We start from the raw sequence: 13,721 nt of genomic DNA, 5'->3' as shown, positions 1-13,721 counted from the left end.
GAAGTGACGTTGGGGGTTCAGAGTTGAATTTTAGCTTGCTGTGCGCTATGGCCGCAACAGTAACCTTTGATTTTATAATGAGTATTACGATTATGTTATTATTGTTGTGCCTGCTGTGAAATCATTCAAACAATCAATCAAGCAATTACTGACATCTAGTGTCCAATGTAAAATACTACATTTGAAAACTACAGTTGAATGGTTTGTATTGTATTTAAAAGGCATTTTATGCTTGAAAATGCTTAATTTGGGCAAATATCTACAATTTGCTTAACTATGCATATTTTTTGGACTAATAACAGGCCGTGGTCAACCATGAAACAGTGCTGATTAATTAATTCATTTGTGAAAAACCACGATAGAGTGAGGGAGTGATGTTCGAACCATGATGTAGCGAGGGACAACTGTATATGCATCTTACTGCTGAGTTATTTTATCTGGAATTTGGATAACAGATGCAAAAAGAAGTTATGCATGCCGCTTGAACTGATTTCGGTCACAGTATCGTTCATAGTGCTATCGCGCTAACACTGTATCGAACGGTTCGATACAGAGTCATACATTATTGCACCCCTAGTGTTTACCTGGGATAGTCACATGACTGTCACGTAACAACCACTCCAAAATATTTCCTACACATCACTTAGGGACTTGAGTTCAAGTCATGCACAAAGCTGTATAGGAACCATTTTACCACATTCAAAGTGGGTTACATTTAGAATGTCAGTTTGACACAACATTTTAGGAGCTATGTTGTGGGATCCTTACCTTGAACTGTTCCTCCGATATAACAAGAAGGTGATGGGACCCCTGCATATCAGGGGAACGAGCAAGGTCATGGGCTACTTCCAGCGGGTCAGGGAGAGGAACTCCATGACCATCCAATACTACGATACCAACAACAGGGGCACGATGCATCAGCTGGATTTCTTTTGCTACAGAAGAGCAAGGTGGGGAAAATGTATGCTTGTAAATGACCACAATATACACCGATAGACCTTCAGTTGTTTATGATACTGTATTTTTATACAGTGGGGACCCTGTTTGTGTTGTAACATTGATGTTCTGAATTCTGGTGAATGTTAGTGCATGCATGCGCGCACATGGAAGAAGTGTTGTTGTGACTGTGGCGAGTGAGGTGAGTACGAGCTGAGCTGCAGACTGTGTTGGAACAGCCTGGACGGACGCGCACGCACACAAAATGAATTGCAAAACCAAAAACCTACAGTACGTAAGGGCGAATTGTCTTGTGCAGGGCAGACCTAAATGTCCATTATTGTACCAAATACCGTTGCATCACTACTGCGTACATCCCTCATTTATGGCAGTTAATTGGTTCCAGACGCGACCACGATAAGTGAATTTCCGCCAAGTTGGATTCCTCATTTATGAATTTAATATTTTTGCAGTTATGGCATACAGAACCTGTTTACGACCTTCTTTAATCTTCTTAATCTTCTTTAATCGACTTCTTTTAATACCTTCTAATACCCCTATAGTCACCTTTTCATTAGTATTAAACAATATAGTAGATATAATCAGGGAAGCTAGATACTTTATTAATGTCCAAGAGAAATTCACGTTTTGAGCAGCTCTTCAAAAATCATAATAAAGTCAGAATAAACAATCAAGGCAAGACAGACAAGGTAAGAAAAGAAAAATAAGGAAATACAATAAGAATAAATACATAAATACTGTAAGTAATACAGAATGGTTCATTTCCAATTTGTGGTGCAATAATACATAAATAATAATAATTATTATTATTCATAAGGTAATAAGTCCAGTCGCTCCCCCTCTTGTGTTGAAACGCCACATGGCGTGGGGGAGGAATGATCTGCTCAGTCTTTCAGTTGAGCTGGGAGGAAGTGACGTTACAGTAACCTGTGTTATTGTTATGATTATTATTATGTCATTATTATTGTGCCTGTTATGAGATTTAAACCTGCAATAAAAGCTGATTACTCAAACTGGTACTTCAGTAGTGGTCTCACCATACAATTACTGCCACCTAGTGACCAATGTAGAATACTACAGTCACAAGTTGTGATTATATCCATCCATCCATCCATCCATCTATTTTCTATACCGTTTCTTCTCTTGAGGTTTGCGGGGGCATGCTGGAGCCTATCGCAGCTGACTTCGGGCGACAGACGGGGTACACGCTGGAATGGTCGCTAGCCAATCACAGGGCACAAATAGACAAACAACCATTCACGTTCACATTCATACCTATGGACAATTTAGAGTCACCAATTAACCTAACATGCATGTTTTTGGAATGTGGGAGGAAACCGGAGTACCCGGAGAAAACCCACGCACGCACGGGGAGAACATGCAAATTCCACACAGAAATGCCCAAGGGAGAATCGAACCCAGCTCTTCCCGATCTCCAGACTGTTACTGTGTTGGCTTTGTATTTTAGTGCATTTAGCCATTTTTATGCTTGAAAATGTACAATTTGCTTAAATATACAATCAATAATTTATGTTTGGAAAACCAGATCGCGTGGTGGCCTATGGTTAGCATGTTGGCCACACTGTGAAGAGATCTGGAAGATGGGCATCTCTGTGTGGTGTTTGCATGTTCTCTCCGTGCATGCATGGGTTTTCTCCGGGTACTCTGGTTTCCTCTCACATTCTCACATTCCAAAATTGGAGACTCTAAATTGTCCATAGGTATGAATGTGGGTGTGAATGGTTGCTTGTCTATATGTGCCCGGTGATTGGCTGGCAACCAGTCCAGGATGTACCCCACCTTCGCCCAAAGTCAGCTGGGATAGGCTCCAGCATAGCCCCATGAGCCTAGTGAGGTCAAGCAGCACTGAATATGATTGAATGTTTGGAAAACTGCGATGTAGCGAGGGGTGATTGTACTACTGTTACTGTTAAGGTTGGCAATGAAACATAAAAAGGGCGTCAGTCTCACTCTCTGGCTACGTTCAGACTGCTATTACTATTTAAATCTGATCATTCTATGTAGTTGATGACATTACCAACTAAAATGTGACTTTTTTTTTGTAAGATGAACGCAATGAGTCCGGGAAGTGCCACGCATGTGCACAAAACACGACGCCACACACGGTTCAGTATGTTGATGCAAGTAAACATTACGAAGGAAGACGAAGATGTGTGTTAGCAGCTGTACACCACCGCAAAAATACAAGCCCCAACATAATGAGCAGATTGTTAATGAAAAATACATATAATACAATAGTTTGCAGATGCAAAGGAAGTCTGTGAGTTTGTCACCTGGCTGTGCGGCGATAGGCTCATCTGCCCTGTGCTCGACAGGAGGAAGGCGGAGCATGAATACATATACACAGCCCCCATTGGTCCCTGCCCACAGGGAGGGTGTGCTGTGTGAACCTACAAGAAAAAGAGTCGATATTTATTTGACCTGCTTGTGTTTTCACATTGTGTGCTGGTGTGTAACTCACTGTCTGCAAGGAAGGTGTCAGCAAAGTAAAGTATCCGTACAAGACCAGTGAAAGAGTCATCTGAAGATCGAGCCTCAATCTTCCTCTGGACAGGAGCCAACTCCATCTCTGCCAATTCAGCCTCCAATCGAGCATTTGCCTCCTGAAGCTTTTGGAGAGTTATACTTATATATACACTGAAATGTACGTAACATCACACAGTCTGTGCAGCAGCGTCTGACATAGTAGAAATTATATTAGTAGATTGAAATATATTGTCATATATTATGTTTATTGTCTCATTCTCGCAGGCCCCATCTCTTATATTGTCTCGCCTCATGTCATCCCTATTAAGAATACAGACAGAAGACCTATACTTACCACGCATGAATAAAGTCACCTGCTTCAGTGGCACAGTCCAAAGGAGTTGAGGTGAGTCCTCGGAAGATTGTCAACATCGGCTGACTTATTGGCTCACAATGGCTATCATCCAAAGTGTGGATGTATGTTGCAAAGGTTAAAGATGAGCCCAAGAAAATAAGTGCAATTTATGTCTGCAGCTTCTTACATATTTTTGAGCACTGTTTTTATGATTTTGATCTTTTCGCGTTTTGTATTTTTTGCGGGAAGCAGCTGATTGGTCCCGCCTTCTGTGGAGCATATCGGCGCTTGCAAGTGTGCTTTGCTCTCTCTGCTCCCTGCCCTGCTCGTGCAGGCACGTCTCCACCTCCAGGCCATGCTCCTGAGCCAGTCAGCTGCTTCTTGCTGGCTGCTGGCGTGATGCCGAGCAGCAGCCTGGATTCCTTTCCCGTTAGTTTCTTGTTTGTCCTGCTGTGACCGGTTGTCCCGTTTTTGGCTTTGTTTTGTTTATGGTTTTTGTTGTGTTTTTTTCTCATTCGGGGTTAGTGGTGAGGTGACAGGACAACAGCCCTGTATAGGGTTGGCCTGTTCACCTCACTGCCCTTTTGTTGGTTTGGGCCTGCACATCAGGAACTTTTCTTTTTAGTTTTTCATTAAAAAATTTTGGTGACTTGGCTTTCCTGCCTCCTGTGTCCTATTTAAATATGTTCGGTTCCCCCGGGTCGTAACACATATCACACCACAACAACCAACATGGGGTATCATGTAAAATGGGTAAGGTTGCTACGGCAACTTCATTTTATATCCCCACTGTGGATTTTAATGCAAGTAATGAGTAACGCTAACAGAGTTTTGGTACTGTTGTTCGACAATTAGTCGACTATGGACAAAATCGAATAATTTAACAAAAGACAGCCCTTAGCGATATAGTGAACCACAAAATCGATACGCCCATCACTGATTTTCACACAAGCAAGAGGTTACAGCTTCCTGTGTATAGTGTGCATGTTCTCCCCGTGGCTGCTTGGATTTTCCCTTTCTTGCCCATAGTTTCTCAGGGTTGGGCTGTACATCGTACTTTCTGGTTTCATGGCTAACAAGAACCAACGATTGCCTCAAAATATGGACTGGCAGCTTGGATGGAAGCTACTTCAATGAGAGAAAATAAGTCAAAGTAACTAAGCGGTTACAGTATATGGCACTTGCCATTCAGGAATCACAGCTGTGATCTCAACACAGCAGAGCTTTTTTTATTTATTTTTATTTTTTTTAAATATGTAGCGAAGACAAAAGGCTTCAAGATGCTAAAACTAGCAGCAACTGAAGGTGTTTCCAGGAAGCAAAGTCACCATGTGTTCCACCCAGACACAAATGTATTCTTTTTCAATTCCTGAAGAGTAAATGTCACATCTAAAATTAAATCTGAAGTCTACGTCAATCAGGTTTTATTTTCAATACCATTTTGTTGCGTTCCTATAATCTGTACATAGAAAAACAAGCAGGGACCTACTTTACCTTGGCAGCACTGCTGATGTGATGCTTCCGTAGTGAGACTCTGCTGCGCCTGATTCGTCTAAAGGACTGGCGGAGTGATTTTTTTATGCTTTTTACCCGAGACAGAGGACCCTCCATGGCCAGCTGGTCACTGGGGTTTAGAGTGCACCTACAGAAGATTGACAGCACATCACCACACAAGAAAAAAGAAACAAAACGCATTCATAAATACAAACAATAGTCATGTAAATAAATAAATACTTTGGGTAAACAAACGGCTAATTTAGTGTGAGAGACCATGCAGGAAAAAACTGAATATTAATACAAACACTGTCATTTCAACTGTAGTCTTAAATCTGCATGTGCTTGCTGGTTAGCCATAATAGGTCCGTTGTTAAGCAGTCAGATGGGATTTACTAAATAAAAAGCTGGCATTCGGACTATAATGATATCAGAACATCAATAAAAAACATTTAAAAACCACACACGCTTAGGAGAAGCCATGAATTCTTTAAATCAGGGGTGCCCAAACATTTTCCAGCGAGGGCCGCATAGTGAAAAAAAGAAAAGATGCCACTTTGATATTTTGTAAAGCAGCACATGTAGATTTGCTGACAAATTTGATATATTTCATGATACAACTGCATCTCAGCTTTGTCATATAGGTGGAAAAGTCTATTATCATGAACTAGGCTCTTTGCTCCTTTTTTCCCCATTTTTGCTGGGTTTTTTATGTTCCGCAAGGCAGACATAATTGTTTTGGGTTTGGTACGCCTGCGTGGTGTGAAGGAAAGTGGGCGGGAGACGCTCACTAGAGGCTGCAATAATACGAGCCACAGGTGATTGGCATTGAAAGGCATTTATTGGCATACTGTATGTCGATCAGGTGCTTTTCCACGGAAATCGATTTTGAACGGTGGCCGATCCATCAGATCATTCTTACTTTATATTGTTTTGGTTGTTACGACTTTTAAAAACACTTACTTTTTTCTTCATTATTTCAACTCTATGCTACTAAAATGACATTACTTTTCCTCTTAATATTTTGACTTCATTCTTGTAAAATCAGCTGTTTTATGCATTTCTGCTGTTTTTTTAAAATTTTCCAAGTATTTTAACTTTCTTCTTGTAAATTTTGTTCTTGAATTTAGGACTTCATTCTCAGAATATTTTGACTTTAATTCTTGAAACAACTTTTTTCACAAACTAATTTAAAAAAACAAAACAAAAAAAAACCTAGGAGCTCATTTTCATTAAACAACTTTTTCTTGTTAGGATTAAAACATTTTTCTTTTCATATTTTGACTAAATTTTTGTGAAACTACCACTGATTTTCTTCACTGTTTTTTTTTTTTTTTTTTTTAAGTTTTTTTGTTAAATTCTATTCTTAGAATGTGCCGCGCACTGACAGATCGAAGAAAGTGGCCGAGAGAAGAGCATTACAAATACACAAACCCGAACTGGAAGTGACACTTTCAACATAAAAAGGGAGAAACTTTTCTCTGACAGCTAGCCAGGACTACTCAGCGGCCTGCGGAGCAGCGGATATGTGTACCACCGCTAGCTGCTTTAGTGGGAGATGGAGCACGGTTGTGGCGCTAGCCTGATGACCAGGCTAAAGAATAGACCGTGAATCCAATTCCACCTGTTCTATCTAGTGGTGATACTTTATCAGACATTTAATAAAGTTATTATTGAGGGCTTAAGCCTAGGTTGTGCTTTTATGCATTGAGCTTGTTAACTTTTTGGGCGCGAGCAAACAATGGAAATTGAAGAGAGACAGAGAGGGTCCAGAAATGGAATCGAATGTAATAATTACAATTAGGGATGCTCCAATCAGGGTCTTACGCTGGATCAGGACTGAAATCGGCCGATACCGATCACATGGATTAATTATACATTTCTCATTTTATTTATACGTGCTATTGGCCAGGGGTGCCGTATAAAGGGGGAAAAGTCAGGACAATTTCAAAGTCCCCTGACTGCCAGGAGACCTAAAAAATAGGTAATAGGTACAAATAAAATTAGTAGTAATTAATTGATGTTTTGTTATTTGTTATTAAAGCTTTTTTAAAGTGCTACCCAGCAAGATTACTATAGTTTCCGTAGAATGCGCTGGTAGTTAAGTTCCACACAGCAGACATGATTTGTTATTGTTTTGTGGGAGGGGATGGGAGGATGATGCTGCCAAAGACATTAGTTAGGTCAAAACTCTACACTGCACAGAAGGATGGCTGCGGGCTGCAATAGCGGTAGGCACAGGTGATCGGCTTTTGTGATCGCCGTTGTAAAGCAAGTATCAGCAAACGCTGATCTACGAAATCGTCGGATACTGGTCGGAGTACCCCTAATGACAACAGTCACTTTTATAGCAAATGTTGATCTGAAATCATAGCAGAACGTCTATATAGCATGAGGGTTTGGAGGGAGAACAGTGAGCAGGCGTAGCATAGAGTGGCGCCCACAGTAGCATAACCAAAGCTTTATTAGAAGGTAAAAAATATACATTTTTATGGGGATGTCAATCACTCGCAGGTGGTATCGTAACGTAATCCCAGTGAATGTCTCCAAACTAGTTGTCGTCAGATTAGCTGCAGCAAACACAGAACACGCTCTCTAGGCTTTTGTCGTTGATGGAAGTAACATTAGCTGCGCTCTGTGAAATCAATACGACCAGGAAAGAAGTTTCGGTAACGTTTAAAATGACCAAAAGACTCTTAAGTATTACATGTTATCATGAATGTGACTGTTACTACATGGTTATAGCATGGATATAAAACCTTCTTGGTTTTTTTGGATGATGTTTAGAAGGCTTTGTAGGCAGAACAGGTCTCGGTTACCTGCATTGTTAGTGAAAAACAATTTCTCGTTCAGGAAAAAAAACAAACAAACCAAAAAAAACTCTTGGGCACTCCGACCGGGACGACAATAACTAAATTAATTAATCACACAATAAATTAAAACGACCTTGATAAATTTTCCGGCCTTATATAATACAGTATATTGCCATGGGCATGAGTGTCTGTTTTCCTAATCTCCTGCCTCCAAACAGGCAAGAAGAGAGTTCACTCTGTGCATGGGTTTCAGCACCTTGGCGCGTTTGTTCAATAGAACAATGGCATGAACGGAGTGAGCCCTTTTGTCAGTCTCTGTCTCGGTGGGTGGAGGCGGGCCGCTAGCATACACACAGAGTGCAGAGTAGTTTGTAACGTTGTAGAAATTAAATTAGTAGACTGCAGTATATTGTCTTATAAGTTTAATATTTTCCATTATACTTCTCTTGAAAGCATTTTTAAAATCTCGTCTCGTGCTCGTAGACCCAATCTCGTGCATCGTGTCTCGAGACACCCCTAGAAATTCCTAATTTAAAAAAATCATAATTCATTTTGGATTGCTACGGGCTGCAATAGTCACAGGTGATCAGCTTTTGTGATCGGCGTTGAATGGCATCATGTGCTTTTTCACAGAAATCAGCCGATACTGATTGGTGGCCGATTGAGCGGAGCATCCTAGTATGTACAAAAGTTTGCATCACAAAAGAATTGACCAAGTAACTACTTGGCAAATATATTTGTCTTAGAAATATGAGTGTACCTTGATGTTATTGGTGGAAAGTCTAGCTTTAAAAGCTTTTCTCCTTACTTGATGAAGACATTGTTCTTCTGCTGGTAATCAAACAATCCAAAGCCATGGCTGGTGCCAAAAGCAACCAGTTTCCACTCTGAGTGAAGAATGAGAGCGGTGACAACTGCAGGAGGCTGACATTGCACCAGGGTGAAGGGCTGGAAGCCTGCTGGAAACAGGACTGGCTCTTCTCGCACATCTAGACGCGCGTGGCCCTACAAGAATCAGCAATCAACTACACCACTGTAGCTCACAAAAATGACTTCAGCAACCATTTTATTACTACACATCTTCCGAAAGGGCTGCACTGTGGCCTGGCGGTTAGCATGTTAGCCACACAGCCAGGAGATCAGGGGTTGTGTTCTGCATTGGAACATCTGTGTAGAGTTTGCACATTCTCCCTGTACGCATGTGGGTTTTCTCCAGGTACTGTAATAAGACACTCATGTGGACAAGCGGTGTAGAGAATTGATGAATGGATGGATCTTCCCACAGTACAATACTACACAATGGAACCTTTAGAGTAGTCAGTGTACAATTTGTAGAGCAGTATAGATTTATTAGCCACAGAAAATGAGTCAACACAGCCATTACTGTCTCAACAGCTGGCAACCCGACTAGCAAGATAATTATGTCTTGCTTATAGTTAAACAATGCAAGCTTCTTGCTTTATTTTATTTTGACTTTATTCTGGTATAATTACAGCTGTTTTTTTTCCATTTCTGCTGTTTTTTCCAACTTACATTTTCTTCTCATATTATGAATTTTTTCCCATATTATTTTGACATTACCACAATATAACCTTCCCCCAAACAAATTTTCCAAAAATTATAACTTTGTTTCTCATAATATGACTTTTAAAAAATGATGTCTTTTTTCTTGAATGTTTCAAACTTTATGCTACTATAATGTTATTTTTCCACATATTACGTTATTCTTGTAAAATTATGACTTTCTTGCTCGATTACAATTTTTTTCTCTTAATATTTTGACTTTATTCTTGTAAAATTACTGCTCATTTTTCAAATTTTTGCTGGGATTTTTTTCTTCTTATATCTTTAGAATGTGCCACGAGCCTATAAAAAACTGCCGCAAGGCGCAAATGAAATAATTAGGGCTATCAAAAATTGCGCATTAACCACGGTAACTAATTGTTTAAGTACGTTAAAATTGTTTGTGGAATTAATGCATGGCATCATGGCAAGCCACATCTCTGCTATGACGGCACAATAGCGTCCTTGTAGTGTCACAACAGTCTGACGCTCTTTTATAACTTTATTCTGACCTGATCACATCAACAGCAGTGCAATTCCAGCACCACACATGTACCTCCACCTCTCAAACACGTCTAAAGTCAGCTCGTCCTGGGAACTACATTTCCTCATTATCACTAGACAACCATGAAATGCATTCACGGACATTCCTAACATCACGTCGTCTTTATTATACCCATATGCGTGGTCTGAATAAACAGAAAGACACAGAAAAAGACACAGAGCATAAGTATGCTCGGAAATCACAATGTACACTCAAATCGTTTGAATTTAACTTAAATTACGTGTACTGTTCTGCTTTAATTACAAGCATGATCTACAGATATGTGTGCGATCCATCCATCCATCATACATATACAGTCAAACCTTTCTATAGCAGCCACTGAAGGGAAATGGCCAAAGTGGCCACTTTAGACAGGTGGCCGCTATAGACAGGTTGGCGGCCATTTTGAATTTGTGCGCACACATATTAACATGTATTCACAAAAAGACTGGAGCAAAACCAAGCGACATAGGGGAAAACGCTCTGTTGACACATAAACAGGTAGGTAAATCTAGGTAACAGCTCCGGTGAGGAAACTAGTAATGTCAATAACAATTAACCAGCGCCGCACATTCGACGGCGCTGGCCTTTTATCCGCCACAAATGTTAATTGACCGCAGCTGCGCGGCCACCAGGCATGAAGTGACTGCCTCTTCCTCCCCGGAGAAGGCACAGCCTGCCAAATAAGAGCGCAGGACAGGGGACGCTCGCTCCTGTCCTGCAGAACGTCACAAATTTCCATCTTTGATTTTTTTTTTAAACACGATTTTAAAAGCAAGAAATAAAAATTCTAGTGAACGAGCCCGAGGATATATGTACAGGATACGCGTGAAGCAGTCATGAATGGGTGTGTGCGTGAACAATTGAGTGCGGATGAGGTGCGAAGATCGTGGTAAACTAACAATACCATCACTCCTTTCTTATTGAATGGGCTTCTAATCTCTAATTAGTCTGCAATTAAGTGATATTTTAGATGTTTTATTCAGGTGTTTTGGCTATTTTAGAATCTATTCACGGCATTGCAAAGTGGGAATATTACCGTTTTGGCCGTCATTGAATCTTTTCCGGGCGGCATTGCAAAGTAAGAAGACGGCTTTTTTATGTCGAACTAGGACTCAGTAATTAAAATCTACACACGACGGCTTCATTGCTTAAAAAACGAAACTTTTTCGTGCATGAAGCTCCTGCTTGAGTCGGCATTTTGGCCGCTATCTGCGGTCAGATATTGACCAAAATGGGCAGCCGTTGGCCGCGCTATACACAGGGCCTATAACACGCAAATTTTCTGCAGGGATTCTTCAGTGGCCGCTATAGGCAGGTGGTCGTTCTATACAGGTGGCTGCTAAGACAGGGTTGACTGTACATTTGAAAACTGTGATTGAGTTAAAATGATTAATAATTTGACAGCCCTAATAATAATTACAATAAGCTGCTTTCTTATAAGACCATTCAATCCATCCATCCATCTTCTACCGCTTATCCAAGATCGGGTCTCGGGGGCAACAGCCTAAGCAGGGAGGCCCAGATTTTCCTCTCCCCGGCCACTTCAGCCAGCTCCTCCCGGCGGATCCCGAGGCGTTCCCAGGCCAGTTGGGAAACATAGTCTCTCCAACATGTCCTGGGTCTTCCCCGAGGCCTTCTACCGGCCAGACTTGCCCTGAACACCTCCCCAGGGAGGCGTCCGGGAGGCATCCTGACCAGATGCCCAAGCCACCTCATCTGGCTCCTCTCAATGCGGAGGAGTAGCGGTTCTACTCCTAGTCTCTCCCGGATGACAGTGCTTCTGACCTTATCTCTAAGGGAGAGCCCAGCCACCCTACGGAGAAAACTCATTTCGGCCGCTTGTACCCGCGATCTTGTCCTTTCGGTCATTACCCAAAGTTCATGAGGGTAGGAACATGGATCGACCGGTAAATTGAGAGCTTTGCCTTTTGGCTTAGTTCTCTCTTCATCACAACAGACCGATATAGAGTCCACATCACTGCAGACGCCGCACCAATTCGCTTGTCGATCTCGTGTTACATCCTTCCCTCACTCGTGAACAAGACCCCAAGGTACCGAAACTCCTCCACTTGGGGAAGGACCTCATCTCCGACCCGGAGATGGCATTTCACCCTTTTCCGGACGAGAACCATGGACTCTGACTTGGAGGTGCTGATTCTCATCCCAGCCGCTTCACACTCGGCTGTGAACCGATCCAGTGAAAGTTGAAGTTCACGGCTTGATGAAGCCAGCAGGACCACATCATCTGCAAAAAGCAGAGACTCAATCCTGCAGCCACCAAACCGCAACCCCTCAACACCCTGGCTGTGCCTAGAAATTCTGTCCATAAAAATAATGAACAAAATTGGTGACAAAGGGCAGCCCTGGCGGAGTCCAACCTTCACTGGAAACGGGTCCGACTTACTGCCGGCAATGCGAACCAAACTCTGACACCGGTCATACAGGGAACGAACAGCCTGAATTCGCTGGTCCGATACCCCATACTCCCGGAGAACTCCCCACAGAATTCCTCGAGGAACACGGTCGAATGCCTTCTCCAAGTCCACAAAACACATGTAGACTGGTTGGGCAAACTCCCATGCACCCTCAAGGACCCTGCTGAGAGTGTAGAGCTGGTCCACAGTTCCACGACCGGGACGAAAACCACACTGCTCCTCCTGAATCCGAGATTCAAGAAGAGAATCCTCCTCTGCAGAACCCCTGAATAGACCTTACCAGGGAGGCTGTGGAGTGTGATTCCACGATAGTTGGAACACACCCTCCGGTCCCCCTTCTTAAAAAGGGGAACCACCACCCCGGTCTGCCAATCCAGAGGCACTGTCCCGATGTCCACGCGATGCTGCAGAGTCGTGTCAACCAAGACATGCCTACAGCATCCATGGCCTTAAGGAACTCCGGGGGGATCTCATCCACCCCCGGGGCACTGCCACGGAGGAGCTTTTTGACAACCTCAGCAACCTCAGCCCCAGAGATAGGAGAGCCCACCGTCGAGTCCCCAGGCTCTGCTTCCTGATAGGAAGACGTGTTGGTTGGATTGAGGAGGTCTTCGAAGTATTCTTTTCACCGATCCACAACATCCCGAGTCGAGGTCAGCAGCACACCATCCCCACCATACACGGTGTTGATTGTGCACTGCTTTCCCCTCCTGAGACGCCGAATGGTGGTCCAGAATCTCTTCGAAGCCGTCCGGAAGTCGTTCTCCATGGCTTCTCCGAACTCCTCCCATGTCCGAGTTTTTGCCTCAGCGACTGCCAGAGCCGCAGACCGCTTGGCCTGCCGATACCTGTCAGCTGTTTCCGGAGTCCCATGAGCCAAAAAGGCCCGATAGGACTCCTTCTTCATCTTGATGGCATCCCTCACCACTGGGATGCCATCCCACCAGACCACTGGTTAGAGTGGAACGCCAGAGTGGAACAAGGTCCAACCCCTCTCAAGAGGACTGGTTCCAGAGCCCTTGCTGTGTGTTTGAGGTGAGTCCGACTATATCTAGCCAGACCACTGTTCT

The 13,721-nt window shown here is 42.8% G+C and overlaps 1 protein-coding gene across 3 annotated transcripts in view; it reads right to left on the bottom strand.

Annotated features, from left to right (window-relative positions):
• Positions 1-13,721, bottom strand: part of llgl2 (LLGL scribble cell polarity complex component 2) — a 55,204-nt gene that overhangs the window by 10,333 nt on the left and 31,150 nt on the right. Inside the window, exons 16-20 of one of the 3 annotated variants that reach the window (XM_054766652.1) lie at positions 8,915-9,111; positions 5,294-5,441; positions 3,440-3,587; positions 3,252-3,368; positions 769-935 (exon numbers count right to left, since the gene is read on the bottom strand). In XM_054766652.1, coding sequence (XP_054622627.1) covers positions 769-935; positions 3,252-3,368; positions 3,440-3,587; positions 5,294-5,441; positions 8,915-9,111 — 777 coding nt within the window. Of the gene's footprint in view, positions 1-768; positions 936-3,251; positions 3,369-3,439; positions 3,588-5,281; positions 5,442-8,914; positions 9,112-13,721 lie in introns of those variants that run through there. The other 2 variants (XR_008569446.1, XM_054766653.1) reach the window with 2 other exon arrangements.

The sequence above is a fragment of the Dunckerocampus dactyliophorus genome, chromosome 2 (assembly GCF_027744805.1).
Source record: "Dunckerocampus dactyliophorus isolate RoL2022-P2 chromosome 2, RoL_Ddac_1.1, whole genome shotgun sequence".
NCBI lineage: Eukaryota > Metazoa > Chordata > Actinopteri > Syngnathiformes > Syngnathidae > Dunckerocampus > Dunckerocampus dactyliophorus.
Note: the sequence above shows the minus strand (reverse complement) of the source record. Positions and strands in the feature narration are given on the sequence as shown.